At 36.8% G+C, this 16,954-nt stretch overlaps 1 protein-coding gene across 6 annotated transcripts in view; it reads left to right on the top strand.

Annotated features, from left to right (window-relative positions):
- The window catches only part of unc13ba (unc-13 homolog Ba (C. elegans)), a 101,894-nt gene that overhangs the window by 73,448 nt on the left and 11,492 nt on the right, over positions 1–16,954 (top strand). For 2 of the 6 annotated variants that reach the window (XM_065250786.1, XM_065250779.2), the window contains 5 exons: positions 5,937–5,957; positions 8,708–8,734; positions 8,842–8,880; positions 9,617–9,643; positions 14,838–14,926. In XM_065250786.1, the coding sequence (XP_065106858.1) occupies positions 5,937–5,957; positions 8,708–8,734; positions 8,842–8,880; positions 9,617–9,643; positions 14,838–14,926 (203 nt within the window). The remainder of the gene's footprint in view (positions 1–5,936; positions 5,958–8,707; positions 8,735–8,841; positions 8,881–9,616; positions 9,644–14,837; positions 14,927–16,954) is intronic. The other 4 variants (XM_065250781.2, XM_065250782.2, XM_065250784.2 and 1 more) reach the window with 4 other exon arrangements.

Here is a 16,954-nt window from a genome sequence, read left to right as displayed (position 1 = left end):
CGTTACAACAGTTTATTTTCAACATTTGTTAAAACAAACAAGTTAAAAATAGTGGTTAAATGCATACTTTTTGATATTAAGTGTTTGTTATGTGTAACACATACTGATACTAGAATGGTCCTGTTCATACCTAATTCCTTCTTTCATAATGTATTATTTAGGGAATTGCATTGAATCCAATGCGCTCCATCAAAATCGACACAAAAATTGAACACAATACAAGGGTTAATAAAAGTGCTCTTTTGCTAAACTTTGCAGACTTTTTATAATCTTGCACCGATTATTATTAGGTTTATATAAGTTTATTATTATTATTATCTCTCAAACTAATCCAGGCATTCCCTTTGTACTGGAGGTATGGCTATGAAATCCATGACCATCACACTATATCATGCTTTTCTATATGAATAATTATCATTTTATGTTACTTCAAAGGCTGCTTTAAACCAGCCACTTATAAGCATTCGTTTAAATTACGATGCTGCTTTGGAGGGTAGCTGCTTATGTAGACAGCGCAGAGGTGAGGTAGCTTACAAGATTTGGGTCCTGGCTAGCATGCCATCACTCAAATACTCTAGCGTGTCATAAGAGTCTGAGAAAGAAGCGTATGGTTTTGTTTAGGAGGAAGATGGGCCTACACAGCTGTCACTGAGGTTTTCTGTGCACTTGATGTATTTATAGTGGGCATGGAACTGGATGTCTATTTTCTGTCATGAATTCATCAATAGTCATGGAGGTTCTGGTGAATCATCTGCTGGAAGACACAATAATGTCATTTTTTGACACTAGTCTGTCTGTGTGTATTTACGCGTGTGGTCTGGAGAATAGTTGCCAACAGGACTAACCGTATATCTGTTTTTTTGTGTAGTATACTGCTGAGGAAGAGAGGGTATGTGAAGAGATGAACTATAACCCTGTGTGTGTTGTATTTGAACCGTTTGACTAGATGATAGTACCCCTGTCGAACCCCCTTAGTGCAGACCATATGGTTCATTCCTCTATAGTGTTTTATGACAGTCCTTAAGTCCACTTTATAACTCAAATATCTGCCTTCACTCCCAGCTGGAAAATGAGGAGGAACCGGAGGACGATGAAGAGGAGGTGTGTTGTGTGTGTTTGTTTTTATGGATCGGGTCCAAAATGAACTAGTAAACAGGGTTAAAAGAAGCATTTTTTGTACTGTTGATGCTTGGAGATATTTAATAACACTACGACGGTATAAACTATTGCTTTCCTTTTGGCTAGTAAATTTGTAATCAAGTTAAACTCTCCGTCTGAGGAAAAACTCAATTGTGTATGCGAGTCTATGAATATTTTGAATTTGTTATGAGAGTTTATTTAATTTTTAAAGCATTTTCTTTAGTATCCAGACTTATTAGTGGTCACAAAGTTTTTTTTCTTTTGGTTATTTTCGTCTTAGGTCATCACTGATGATGAAGGCAATGAGGTGTGTAGACAAGACTGTGTGTGTGTGCGTGTGTGTGTTAGCAAAGATCTTTAGTGCACATCTGTCAGTGATATTTATTTTAATATTTTTTTCCTTTTGTTTACCATTATGCATCTCACATATTTTCATTAACAGTCAGACGAATCGGATGCCAAGGTAAGAAATGGGCTGATCAGTTTCATTATTAAGCTCTTTATAAATATTATAAAGTGGTGAAATAAGGAAAAATCCAAAGTGCTCAGAAAAAGCAGAAGATATTTTTAGAAAAAAATTAAAGGTGCCCTTTGGTATAGGGTATACAAAACATCAAAAAAGGGCATCCAAGGCACTCTTTATATTTAAAAAAGTGTTACAAAAAGCCTTTATTTAAACATGGCTATATTACTATTAAAAAAAAACCCATTAAAGTGCCCATCTTATGACTGCTTTTCCACAAGTTAAATAGGTGTATGAGTTCCATAAAGCATGTTTCAAAAGTTGTTTGCTCGAAATAGCTTGTAGGAAAAGATTGTTACCCATCTCTAGTTGCTTCTGTTTCAGTGCATCTCAGATTGTGCCGTTTTGAGATACTTATTTATGAGATCCTGCTCCTTTGGCCACGCCCCATTACTAACGTCATGTGCACATGCGCAATGTTATCGCGAGCAGTGCAGACTGTATTATTATTTTATATATTATATATTATTATTAACGGTTTATGTATTGCCAACAGACAAATCAAGCATAAAAGTATCACTAATAAGTACATTCCAGGAGAAGAAACTCATGACACATAATGATTCCAGAGTAAATTGTGATGTAGCAGCCTCAACAATACACTCATTTTGCCCTGGACAACGCTAACATATTGCCGAAATTTTCAAATGCATTATTTTCGCATATTACAGAAATTAAGACCCGGCAGGGATGTATATTGTTTGTGGACAGCATGCTAATTGCTAGAAGCTAGCGGGAGGTCCGGACCGTATCTTGGGAAAGTGATAAGAGACTTGGGAGTACGTTAGGCTCGTGGGAAAAGACGGGTCGGTAAGGCCCGGTCTTGGTTAGTTAGGCAAAACACTTTTAGTTTGGCAAAACACTATTACTTAGTAAGTTCATGTAGAATTGTAAAATAAAGTCGTTAAATATTTCTTTTAACTTTCGAAAAGTACGGTAGCTGGTCACTGGCTTTGCAGGAGAAACCACGCTGCAAACTAATTAGCATAGCGGTTAGCCACCTTGTCGTTCTCAATGGCAAATGACTGCTCAAACACACACACACAAGTTCACCCACTCGACGTGCACCAATTCGTGGGCGGGATGATGTCAGTTTTTTAACGGTGCTAACAATATCTACATAGCCTACTGTCTACAAACATTAATAATATTAACATTACTTTACATCGTTTAAAAGGTATAACTTAATGAGTTTAGCATCAGTGTATAGTCTCTGTTTTGAGATACAGATGCTCGAGCATCATAAATGTAGTATTTTGTGACAGAAGTCCAGATGACAACATGCAGAATATAAATGTGACTTCTTACCTTTGTGTGGATATAACGATGCGAATCTAATCCAGTCTGTTTCAGATGTGTGAATAATCCATGAAAGTCCAATAAAATACATCCAATGACCATTTTTGTCCACAAATGTGTACAATCCGGGAAATATGAACGTCTTGGAATATAATATAATATCGCCTACAATCTGAGGACTATTTACGTCGTAACTGTATATGAGATTACACTTTAGGTTAAAATGCGTTAAAACTTTGTTTTTAAAAGTAGGTCGGAGTATAATCCATAATAATCCAAATAGCGCTGTTATTTCCGTGAGATAACAGCATAGAGGATATCAGCGAAGTGACTGCTCTCTAGCTACTTGGTGGGTGGAGACCTGCGAGTGGGGTGGTGGGCAGGAAAATTTAAACGGAATGTGACGACAAGGCTAGTTACGTCACAACGGAGCTGATTTTGAAACCGTGCAATCTGAGACTCAAGGCAGAGGACATTCAGAAACCTGTATCGCACTCAAAACAGCATGGATGGTTTTTTTCCAAGTTTATATGCGTGTGGAAGCACCAGAGACACAAAAGAACACCCCAAAACCCAGAAAAATGTATAACACTTTTTTGAATATGAAGAGTGCCTTGGATCCCCTTTGAATGGATTTGTGGTGGAGTTTAACTTTATGTAAATGAGCGATGCCACAATGCATTTACTACCAATAGGAATACAGATGTGAAACTTTTGCGCCGCCTCCTGATGCAGTTTGCGTTCTGCAGTCAGGCTAGATAGTCTTTTGCATCTCATACAGCTCTTGTAGGTCGTTTTTAAGTTTTTGATTGGTTTGTCTTTTCTTTATTGTTTCTTTTTTGTCTGTTTATTCTTTTTCCATCTTTCCTACTGTATCAGTCTGGTTGCTCAGATTCAGAAGGATCGGAGGTATGCCACTACATAACATTTACATGTAGCGAATATAGTCGTCTATTTTGATTATATAAAAATCTGTCTAGTGCAGGATGAATCATCAATATTTTTAGTGTGTGTTTTTAGAAAAGAAAAACTTTAAGTTTCAAGTGCAGTTTGTTTTCCCTAAATTTACTCTATGGGGTTGAGGTCCGGACTTTTTAGAGGGCCAGTAAGGAAAATGAACTAAATCATTGTTTTAAAACAATGTTAGTCTATAAGGGTAAAAAACAAAATGACGTTATTTTTTTAATGACTTGAGTTTGCGCTTTTTTGCTGAGCACGAGTGCAAGCAGGTGCTCGTGAAGAGTGAAGCTGGGAGAAGCACATGCAGAGGTCGTGCGCATATCAGACGTGCACATTAAAGGATGGGTTTAATTATGCTTTCACTTCATTTCCTGACAAGAGGACACCGAATTACATACAATAAAATTACCACACTAAATCTGAGACAATGCAAAAACATTAAAATATTATTTCCTCCCCAAGTTAGCCCGACGGGCAGTGTGGCGATACATTTTGGTAGCCCAACAGGGATTCACAATAGCCCGGGGACGTCGGCTAGCGATTTTGCGAGCCCTGCATCTTAAGGAGATTTTGGTAATTTTCATTACTGGCCCCCTTAAAGTCCTAACATCAACCCCATGGAGCAAATGTGGGGCGAGTTGGAAAATAAACAGCTCTTGCACATTCAGGAGACCCACTGTTAAAAAAAGAGCATTCGTAATCCTTTGATTTCAGAGTTCCTGACATCAGAGTTAAATTTTTCTTTATAGTTTTCGAAGTTTTGGGAATGTTCTGGAATTACTTTGTAAAGTGCTGCTCATTTTTGACTGTAGGTTAGTTTATTGGATGCCAATTTTAAAATATGTTTTCTTATCTGTAGATTGACAACAAAGAGAAGGAGAATAAGGTTGGTTCTGTGAAAGTCTCAGAAAACATGAACCCCTTTAACATTATGGCTTGTGTTACTCAGATTTATGTCCAGTGTAAATGTTATTCGGTTCTATCACTTCGAAGTAACAGATTCGAGGCATGCTACTAGATTCAAAGTGGTTTTTACGTCATATTCACGTAATTCATCTTCTCTTTACTGTTTTATAAATGAAGAGTGGCCAACATTAAAGAGGACATAACATGAAAATCTTTATCTATGTTTAAGTTCATAAATGCGCAATATATTGTATGCGACGACACATATCATTTCACTACAGAAACATTTTATGAACCACTAAAGTCATTTCGATTTATTTAACAAAAGACTGTCATGGGACAAAGCTGAGAAACGGCTATATATAGAGACCTCTTTGCGCTGATTGGTTGGATTACATGACCTTGCTTCCCCGAATTTAGTTAAATAAACTTGTATGTGTTTAACTGAAAAAAAATAATAAGTCATTACTGCACATAATGGGATTGTCTGAGGCTGAGTAAATAATTTTTCATTTTGGGGTGAACTATTCCTTTAACTCTATTTATTGTAGATAAAAAAAAAATGTTTATTAAATATGATGTAATGTGATATAATCTCAAGGACAGAGGAAGGTGTGTGTGTAGAATAGAGAGAGAAATAAAGAGAGAAATAAACACATCACCTTGAATTCTCTGAGGCGTAGTTCATGAGCTGTCTGTTTTTTGGGTTTTGATAAATCTGTTTTCTTTCACCTGTGCTTCCCTCTCCCCTCAGTTTATTTATCTGTTCTTCACTGTTGTTTTCATCATCGCTTTTCCTCTGTGGTGTTCACTCGCACAAGTAAATGATTTAGTTTGATGTATGGCTCTTCCAGTCTTGTGTGAGTATCAGGTGCATTGAGGAGGATTCAGCGATTTGGGAAGGCAATTTTCTTATTATTTATTACCCCATATTTATTCTGCTACCTTCATATATCTCTACATGGATGTGTGTGGAAACATCCTAAAGGTCGTGCTATTTCTAGGCTGGTGTTCATTATTTGCATATAAACATCAGGCAGCATCTCAGACTCTTTCTTTGTTTGTCTTTCTTGTTGTTTTTTGCCACCTGTTGTCTGTCTTTCTACAGTCTGTGGCCAAGAAGAAGCAGGTGTGTGGTGTAGTTATAGTACTTTATATACACACACTGTAGATAACATTGGTCATCATGCCAGCTCAAGTACATGCTGGACATTTACAGAAAACTATTTTTAAAAGGATTACACATTGTGTTGTCTACGTTGACAAGCACTTTTTAATACTTTTTTTGGTTAGACATTTGCAAAAGCACTTAACATAACATAAAGGGTGACAAATAATAATGATTTATGGCAAAAAATAAATATGGCAAAATATGGAGATATGAGATTTTGGAAGGACAGCAACGATATGTTACATGTACTAACTGTACTATAGTAATGACAGTAATTCATGTAAAATTACATGCAACTACAAAATGGTTACAAAATGACACTATAACAAGGACATTGGGAAACAAAGTCCAACCACATTTTAACTTTTGTCCCTCAAAGTCTATGCAGTATAAACGGGCCATCCTACAGAATTGGTGAAAACCGTTGTCCGATTAAAATTGTCATTACCGAAACAACTGTAGGTTCATCAGATGTTTTTGTCATTACTGTTTCTGTCATGATAGTTTTATATACTTTTGAGTCTAGGTCAAAGATGCTAATCAGCAGATTTACACGCAAAAAAAATTTAAATTAATGTAATAACACCAAAAACATTTATTATTAACAGCTTTTCATGATTTTATACTTATCTCAAAATGGGTGGGACCTGGTGAGATCTACATACCATGTTGCTATGAGAGAAAGGGGTGTGGTTATATTTTTTCATGATTTACCCAGAAAATAGAAATACTTTTTTTAAACTTATTGTTTTTAATAAATCAGAAAGATATTTTATAGACAACAGTAGAATAAAATTCGGTAAAGTTTAGTAAAGCCACCTTCCAATTAACTCTTTCTTCGCCATTGACGAGTTAACTCGTCAATTAAGAGAAAACGCTTCCCTGTAAATGATGAGTTTTTCCGGCAATCCGTAATATTGCTATTATCCACCAGGTGGCGCTCTTCCACAACTTAAAAAACCCGAAAGTATCACCCTAGGGCAAACAGCTGTATGTCCGTGTATGTTTTGAGGATCGTTCTGAATCTGATCTCTAACAAAAATCCTTCACAAAAATGCAATTATCTCAGCGTTTTGCTCAAAATTGGGTATTTTTGATAAAACATACCCATAATTGAGAGGTGATAAAAAATGAACTAATGAAGGTAGGATGAAACTTTTTTTTAAAGCAGAGCATCTGTGCTTTCATGTAATATATTGTGTTTATAAATTTAAAGAAAAACATTTTCTGAAAGGCATTAATGCTGGCGGGGAAAGAGTTAAATGTCCAGTGTGTAGACTTTTAGTGGCATCTATTGGTGAGACTGTGAATTGCAACTATTGGCTCAGTCCACAGCTCACCCCTCCCTTTCGAAATGCGTAGAGAAGCTACAGTAGCTGCCACAGGACAAACACATCATTGTCTGAGACAACGTAGTGACAAAACACACTCTCTATAGAGAAGTTTGTCCATTTAGGGCTACTAAAGAAACATGGCGGCACGAATGCAAGGGGGCTTGCGGTGTATGTAGATAAAAACTGTTTATTCTTAGGTAATAAAAACAACACAGTTCATTTTGTAAGGTCTTTATACACCAGTGGTTCCCAACCTTTTTCACTTCAAGGCCCCCTAGTTGCCCACAACAATATTTAAAGGCTCCCCACTCACTCATTTTTTCCACATACAATTAAATAGAACTAAGAATGGCTAGACAGATGTATTTTCGCTACTAAAATGGCAAAAATAAGAAACATCTTGATTTTTGCTTGTTTTAGCTTATTTGAATGCTTGTTTTGTCCAATTTTTAAAGGGGACAGAGAATGAAAAAACATTTTTACCTTGTCTTTGTTGAATAATGGTAGTCTACCCGCATTCACAAACATACAAAAGTTCTAGACATGCTAAACAGCTCAGTCTCATAGAAATTCCTCTTTTAGAAATGTCAGCCAGAAAACGGCCCAATCTGAAAAACTGATGCTTATGACATCACAGGCATCTAACTGCCCCTCCACTTTAAAATAATTGGCTTTATTTTTTGAGTGGCAACAAAGTCAGCCAATCAGTAATGAGATTGCAAGTTAAGCCAATAGAGGGAGCCAAATAGGTGCAAAACCACTTGTTTAAAATCCCCAACCCTAATAGAGCTATCTGAGAGAGGTTTTTAGGAAGCTTCTAAGGCATTACAGACCCAAACAAAAAATGTTTTGTCTACATGTCACATCACAGAACAAGGATAAATACCCCGTTCAATCATTCTATGTCACCTTTAATAATTTTAAGGCCCCCTTGAAAATCTGCTGAGGCCCCCCTATGGGCCCCGAGCCTCTGGTTGGGAAACATTGTTATGCACCACTGATAATATTGTTATATATATACTATTGCATTTCTGTCAATCGAGATATCTTTAAATGTACCTTTAAAAGTACTCAATAAGTTATGTATTTATTTATGATTACTGATTATTTAAATATTATTACAGGCTTCGATATATTATAGAAGGATCTTAGGAAGCATCTAAGATTGGAATGCTTTAATGTTTTTTTGTTGTTGTTGTGGGACAGTAGTTTGCACCAATTCTGTACAGTGGCCCATGTATATGTGTGTGTTTCTGTATATATTGTACTGATTCTGTGTGTGCTCATTTAGCACTATAGATTCTCTGTGTTTGCATCACAGTATTTGTGTGTTTACTGTTTGTGTGTATATTTATTTCCGTTTTCTGGTGTCAGGAGGAAAAGAAAGACAAAGAGAAAGAGGTTTGTGGACACACTATGTCTTTGGCTGTTGTTTTCTTTGCTTTATATTGTCTGGATCAGCAGGTCTCACCGTGATACTGAATGTCATTTTGTTTCTCTGTGTCAAGAATGAGAACACAACTACAAAGGTGTCTGATGGAGCCGAGGTAATAAGATGAAACATTAGGCTGTTTGTATGTGTGTGTGTGTGTGTGTGTGTGTGTGAGAGAGAGAGAGTTTTGCTAACACAGAGCAAGGTCTCATTAGTGTGTCTATACAGTCTAACAAAGCTGTGAGATTGTTTGTATGTGTGTGTTTAGCTGCCTTTAGGGCTTCTGCATCCTTAGTTTTTTTGGGTCAGATCAGACCTGATGTGACCTGACTCAAACATGAGTAAATAATGATTACATTTAGGCAAGTAATATTATTTAGCGTTGCCAGCAAAAAAAAAAACATTGTTTTGGAAAACGCTGTGAAAGATGCTTATTAAACTGTGGTCAATTTTGCTATGTATTTTGGCCAGAAACCACCCACTTAACCAGAGGCGGTAGACATATAAAGCAACCAATTACAAGCTGTACAAACCTAAACATCTAATAACCTACAGGAATCTGTTTAAAAACTGTGATATATATTGAATTATATATGCTTTTGGGCTGCATATTACTTTTACTTCGAATGTTTTGCCATTTAATTGATCTTTTATACCATTCGTAAGCTCAAACATGTAGGAAAAGAGGTGCGTCTCTGGCGAGATGTTTTCAGTTTGACTCTTTAAGTTTGAAGTTCAGCATTTCTCAAATGTCATTTTGAAGAATCTGTGGTATTGAGATTTTGCTCAGCTGAATGAATTTTATTTCTTTGCCTTTCCATTTGTTTTCCATTGTCTCTGTCTCTTGATAGAATGATGCAACAGTCAACACAAAAAAGGTGTGATGATCCTCAATGTGTGTATGTGTGTGTGTGTGGTGTGAATGTGTTTTATGTTGTGTGTGTGAGCTAGAAACCTCACTGTTATTTCCCTCCACCGACACATCCCAAGTACTGTGATAATGTTTAGGGACATGAACATTTTTGCATAGTGTAAGGCCTGCACATACGTTGATTCCAAAATGTATTTGGACACATAGGAAACCGTATCCATATTTAATGTGAAGTAGTCTGCCATTCTGCTAACATGACTTTATACATCCACTAAAAATACCCGGAAAAACTGCTGAATATATGTTAAATGGATGATGGATAGCAAGTTTGGTCAACATTTGTTTGCAGATACCTTAATGGTCACGTGACATATAGTAGTGCAAAGGTCTTAGGCCACCATGCCAGAATTAGATTTGTTGTTTTTGCAATGTTATAGTGATCATATATAATTGTTTATCGGTCCTTTTAATAGAATACAACCAGAAAATACAGGAAATGTGTATGTAGTATTAAAAACTGTACAAAAATGTAAACTGATGTGTCAAGTTTTTAGGGTAAATTCTCCTTCCACTTGAGCAATAGCAGGAAAGTGCAGGATCTCTTAAACCTAGATAAAATTAAATCCTAATTTCTAATTTTTAAAAAATAGTATTTTTACTTCATTCTGCTCAAAAACGCTCAAGATGTGTTAGTGCCAAGAGAGGTCACACTAAACACCGACGATGCCTTAAGAAGACATTTTGGGGAGGTTTCCCGGACAGGGCTTAGGCTAATCCAGGACTTGGCCTTATTTATATTTGGTAATTTAAGAAGTTTTTACAAACATACCAGGCCCGGCTGAGACATAAGCGAACTAAGCGGCTGCTTATTGTTTTTTTTTACAATTAAATAACTTAAACAAGTAATATAAATGAATGAATACAAATGAATAAATAAATAATTCAAGACAAGAAAATTCTGATTTGCAGACAACTGCTGTGTGTCTGCAGTGCTAGCGTTTGAGTCATGCTCAATATAGACACCTTGCGTGCATTGACAATTCGCGCTTGCGCACCCTCACTGTAATAAATGATAAGCAATGTCACAAAAAAGGTTGTATCCCTCTGGGGCCAAAAAGTGAAAGAAAAGAAGAAAAGGACAGAGGAGGAGAAAAAAGAGCAAGATAGTTTGCATGAGGAATGTTTGCATGGTTATTTACAGCATGTTTAATTTGTGCAGCAGCAGCTAGTGGTGTGACAAATCGCAGTTGATCCGTAATCGACCCACGGTTCAGCTCGCATACGATTTACAAATTAATACGCAAATTTAAATAGGGAAAGTTTATCATTTGCACGTGTTTCAAAGGCTTGCAAAGGTTAACATTTCGAGTGATTTTAAACAATTTAACCCCCAAAAATGCGTTAAAGTGAGCAGCTTTCTGGACGCATATGCGGTTGAATGTGTCCGGTCCAGCTCCAGTCAGACATGATCCTTACTGTGCCCTTCAGAGATCAGAACACTTGGGGCCCTATCTTGCACCGAGCGCAATTGACTTTGTCAGTGATGCATGTATCATTCGTATTTTGCACCGGCGCACAGCGGGTTTTTCCCTCCACATACGCACGTCGGCAAACTAGGGAATGAACTTGCACTCCCTGGGCGGTTCAGCGCAAAAAAGGAGACGTGTTGCGGCGCAAAGCATCCCTGATGCTATTTTGCAGTTTCAAAAAACAATTGCGCCACTGACCAAAAAAAACTAGTCTAAAGTCAGTGGCGCGTTGCGTATGGTTGACCATAATGTATAGCGTGCACAACGCGCACACACTTTGCTTATCTAATCTACACAAATGCAACAGTTATTTTTGCAAATCATAAATTGTTACAATAAAAAATATTAACACATGAGATAAGGGGAATCACAGTGGTGAGCATTGTGGTGATAGTTTTTATTTATTCTGTGGCTGCGTTAAAAATTCTCATGCAAATAACGATTAAAATATTTTCATAAGAAACCTTAATGTATATGAAATTGATTTGTAAGTGTACTTTGGGGTTTGACCTTGCTTGCGTTTCTTGGGTCCGATTTCAAAGCCCCCAAACCCTTTCAGCGTTGAGGGTTGACGCAGCGATGTCCTCTGCTGGCGTCAGGTCCTGAGGCAGATCCACCTCCCGTATACGGCGTGCCCGTTTTATCCTGGCAAGCTTGGGATTCCCCCTTCTCCTGACATTATTGTAGCGCTTGGCGCTACGATGGGGATGCCAGCTGATGAGACAATTGTGGCTATTTCCTCCCACGCCTGTTTAACCGACTCTGATTTGGGCGGGTTTCTCCTATCCCCATACAAAACAACTTCTCTGTCTTTGACTGCTCTTACAAGAACGTCGGTCTCCTCGGCTGTGAACCGTTCCTGGCGTGCGCCTGGTAAATCCGTCATAATAATAGCAACCCGCCATGGAACTTGCCTCCCTTGCGTTTAAAGGGAATGTTGGATAGCGTTCTGATTGGTTTATTTGACGTTACGCCCAAACCACACCTATGAATAATGAACCTACTTCAGACCAAACCCATATTGATGTGCCTGGTGCAAGAGTTATTTCTCCCGTCGGGACAATAGCAACAGCGCCCAAGATCCGCCCACAAAGTCACTTGCGCATTGCGCTTCGCACTTGCGTTTCAGATCGTTAAAATAGGGCCCAAGATGTTTAAACTTTAGAGAGAGTTACGTTACTGTGTGTCATACTGTAGTCCATTAACATACATTTGAGGAATAGAGCACTGAAAAACAACGTAACGTTTTTATGCTGCACCGTTTGTAATTCGTCCTCCGTCTGTGTGTGTGCGGCGCGCCTTTAAGTGCACTCAGTAGTGCACACATGGAGAGAAGCGTTTCAGAAAGCAAGCGTACATAAAATCTTTCTGTTTTTGACAGGGCACATACAAACAAAATGATCTCCACAGTATTCTTTTTCTAATAAAAAAATTTGTTTATGTCTTAGGTTTATGTATAGATTAGGCAGAAACCAGGTCCGTGCTTCTCTTAAAGAGACAGTAACCTCAATTAACCTACTTAAGTCTGTGTCATTAATGTTCATCAAACAAACCAAGAAAAGAGAAAATTACTTCTGTAGCTCTAAAAAATTATAATTATATTTAATTCATACAATAAATGTTATGATTCATTTGATTTGATTTCTGTACCTAATGCTAATTTAAGACCTTACTTAAAGCAACACTATGTAGTTTTTTCACCTTTGAATAATGTCTCTAAAATTATTTCAGTGATAGAACAACTTTAAACTGGACAAACTGTACTGTTGCTGCAACCTGAGCAACCTCAGCTTGCACAAGCACACTCTGAAAGTGGCGGTGGAGGGTAGGAAACACAGCCCCGCCCCTCCCCCTGCCTGCAGAAGAGTGTCTGAGACCAGGCACTGTTGCGCTTTTCAACCACATGGGGGAGCTGTAAGTCATTTTTACATGGAAACTACATAGTGTTGCTTTAATGTGCAACTTTGTTCTTTTTATAAATGTTTGTAATTTCTTTAGTTGGTGGGAGGGGGCCCCCAAACAAATTCTGCTTAGGGCCCCCAAGATGCTTGGGCCGGCACTGAAACATACCTTACAAAAAACACTACAGGTGCACATATTGAGACAAAAAATGTCGATATATGTTAAAATTTGTCAGGAACAGGTGTTTTTAAATTTAAGCAACTCAAACATGCATTATAAAACGGGCAGTTCTGGTTCTTCATTCTGATTGGTTGAAACGCGTTCTAAGCCGTGATAAAATACACCGGTAACCTCACGGTTCAGACCACATTACATAAGTATCACTGCGCCACTGTTGCTGCGTACTGATTTATGAAAATAAACAACAGTGTCTTTAATCATATTTTTAATTTGTCTACAATTGCACAATTAATGGCGATATCCAGATAACTGTCAATAAATATTGTTGAGTCATCTCGTCGATAAAGAGAAAAAGTTGTCTGAGGAGTTTATAAGTCAAGTTCATACGTCCGCTATTATCCACTGGGTGGCGATCTTACCCAACTTAAACACTGAGGCATTCACTCAACACTGAAAACACAGCGTGTAAGTTTTGATGGCTTTGAATCTAATCTTTCATAAGTTCTTCACAAAAATGGAATTATCTCCGCTTTTAGCTAAAACATTTGAGAGGTGATAAGAGAACAAATGAAGGTAGGATGAAACGTTTTTTTGTTTGAAAGCGGATGGTCAGTTGCACGATATAAATGTTAATGTATAAATTAGATGAATGTTGATTTATAAAATAAACACCACAGTCTTAAATCATATTTTCATTGTGTCTTTGCTGCATCTCTGTTGGTTGTAAACTGCGCTCTGTTTCAGTCACACTTGATTCTGAGGAACTACTTTGTTTGGCGGAAGAGTAATATTTGTACTAATATAATTACAACTTATTTGTGTTTTATTTTATAAAATCCCTCTAACGTTATGCATATGAAGTAACCGTTTTATAAACGCAATAAACCCCCTCGAAGCAATGGGGTTACAGTGCATTTTATAATGGTAACCCACTGCTTCTTGGGGTTTATTGCTTTATTTTAGTCTGGGACTAAACCCCCCTTAGTCCTGATAATTTCATTTTTTATACATATTTTCCTGTATTTTCTTAATAAAATGGATTGCAAAATAATTATGGATGGACATTAAAACTTCTAAAACAACAAGTCTGGTGGTGGTGGTGGCCTAAGACTTTTGCACAGTACTGTACATGCGTTTTAAGTATGGCTTAAGTGTCCAGATTCTTTTGGAGTCAATTGAAAATGAACTGTAGATGAAGGCCATCCTTGTCAAAGATGAATTTATACTGCTGTACTTTTGTACTTTTAATATCCATCAAACAGGACACTAAAAGCCTTCAGGACATTGTGTGGTTATTGGATGATTCATTGTAATTTACAGTTCTTTATTCTCTTGGGTGAATAAACAAATCTTTTTCTTTTTTATGGCAACAATGAAATTGTAACTTTGTTGTTTTTGCATCTTTGTATGTTTTATTTAAGCTCATGTTCAGGCTTTAATAGAAAATAATATCAATTTGTTTCACCAACGGTCTAATCTGCATGTGTAACCTTAACAATCAGACATTAAGTTGTTATCCCTTTGTCTTCTCTTCTCTCTTGTATAATACCAACACTACATCTTCTCTTGTGTTTGTGGTTTTCTCAACAGCTTGACTCGGAGGCTGCAGATATCCTCAATGACTTGCAAGGGAAGCTTAATTCTGTTCTGGATAACCTGAGCGCCGTGTTTGCCAAGAGGTACACTTCATTTTCCTTATAATGCATGATTATTAAAGCTGCAATCTGTGACATTTGCCTCTCTTTTGCCACCTTTGTTTGAAACATAAAGTCGTATGTCCAAATTCATAGTTTTCGAAAAGTACTCGGATGACATACTTACTTCCGGCAAGATTTTGAAGTGTGCATTCGATGGACACTTTACTATCCCGTGAGCCCCCGGGAGAGGAGACATCCAATAAAGAAAAAGAAGGAGAGGGTCGTCATATTAAAAAATGTCTGAAAGTGGTAACGCAGGTGTTTTCAAATGTAAATAAGTAAGGAAAGCAGTTGTTCCTTGTGGTTAAATTGTGCATGTTTAATATCTTAATTAATGGCTCACCTGTTGTTATGAAGACGTATGTCACGTATGGGTGCGTTCACACGGCAACATATGTTGTCAAGGGTTCTGCATTAATGCTAATAATGATGTAAAAAACATTTAATATCTTGCAAAACCCGATCCAAAGGTGTCCATGTGTCACCATACTGTATCTCTTCTTTTAGGGCTTTTAACTCTTTCCCCGCCAGCATTTTTCATGATTTTCACAAAAGTTTAATGCCTTCCAGAAAATGCTTCTTTTTAAATATATAAACATACAATATATGAAATAAAAGAACAGACCCTCTGCTTTCAAACAAAAAAAATCAGTTTGATCCTACCTTCATGTGTTCTGTTTTTATCACCTCTCAAACATGTGCAGGTTTCATCAAAAACACAAAATTTTGAGCAAATAGCTGAGATAATTCCATTTTTGTGAAGGACTTTTGATAGAGATCAGATGCAGAGCGATATTTAAAACATACACGGAGATACAGCTGTTTGCCCTAGGGCAATACTTCCGGTTTTTATAAGTTGCGGAAGATATATGGATAATAGCGGTATTGCAGATTGACGAGATAACTCGTCAATGGCGGGGAAAGAGTTAAAGTGGCGGATCTGTTGATTTGCATTATATGAATTACAGATTCTGCATGTTTCTTCTTTATTGCTCTACTGAAGAAAAAAATTTAGTGAATAAACAGTAAATTTTTTTATTTTATGATGCACTTAAGATTATATTAATCATCCACTTTATACTTTTGCAGAGCAAAACTCTTATTATATCTCACTTAATAGGCTACATGTGATTCTACTTATATAATGTAAAACTGTAATATATTTTGGGTCTATGAAGGTATTATAATATCGCATTAACCTTATGGACCAACCCTGCTGCGCAGTTTGCAGTCCTTTTCATGGACTGTTACTTACCTTATAAGAGAGAGCAACGGATGACGTGACAGACAACTGCGTTTCCGTTCACACAGTACAGCTTCTCTGTAAATGCGGTTGTGAAACCTAAAAAAATTGGGATGTGAGGTCGGTTATAGAATGCGGTTGTCAAACCCATAAATAACCAAACTGCATGTGAACGCAATTGTCTTAAAGGGATAGTTTACGCAAAAATTAAACTTCTGTCATCATTTACTCGCTCTCATGTTGTTACAAACCAGTATAAAAAATTGGTAACACTTCACAATAAGGTTCATTAATGTCTTAACTAACATGAACAAACCATGAGCAATACATTTGTTACAGTATTTATTAATCTTTGTTAATGTTAGTTAATAGAAATAAAGCTTTTAATTGTTTGTTCATGTTAGTTCACGGTGCATTAACTAACATTAACAAGATATTAAAAAGGTATTAGTAATCGTTGAAATTAACATTAACAAAGATTAATATATGCTGAATAAGTGCAGTTCATTATTAGTTCAAGTTAACTAATGTTGTTAACTAATGTTAACTAATGAACCTTATTGTAAAGTGTTACCAAACAATTTTGTTCTGATGAACACATAAGAAGATATTTAGAGAAATGTTGGTAACCAAACATTCGTGGACCCCATTTACTTCCATAATATTCTTTTTTCCTACTATGGAAGTAAAGAGTGTCCACGAATGGTTTGGTTACAAACATTTCTTAAAATATCTTCCTTCGTGTTTATCAGAACACAGAAATTTAT

Source organism: Paramisgurnus dabryanus, chromosome 5, assembly GCF_030506205.2.
Source record: "Paramisgurnus dabryanus chromosome 5, PD_genome_1.1, whole genome shotgun sequence".
In the NCBI taxonomy this organism is placed as follows: domain Eukaryota; kingdom Metazoa; phylum Chordata; class Actinopteri; order Cypriniformes; family Cobitidae; genus Paramisgurnus; species Paramisgurnus dabryanus.
The sequence above is the reverse complement of the archived record's forward strand: the minus strand, read 5'-3'. Positions and strand labels throughout refer to the sequence as shown.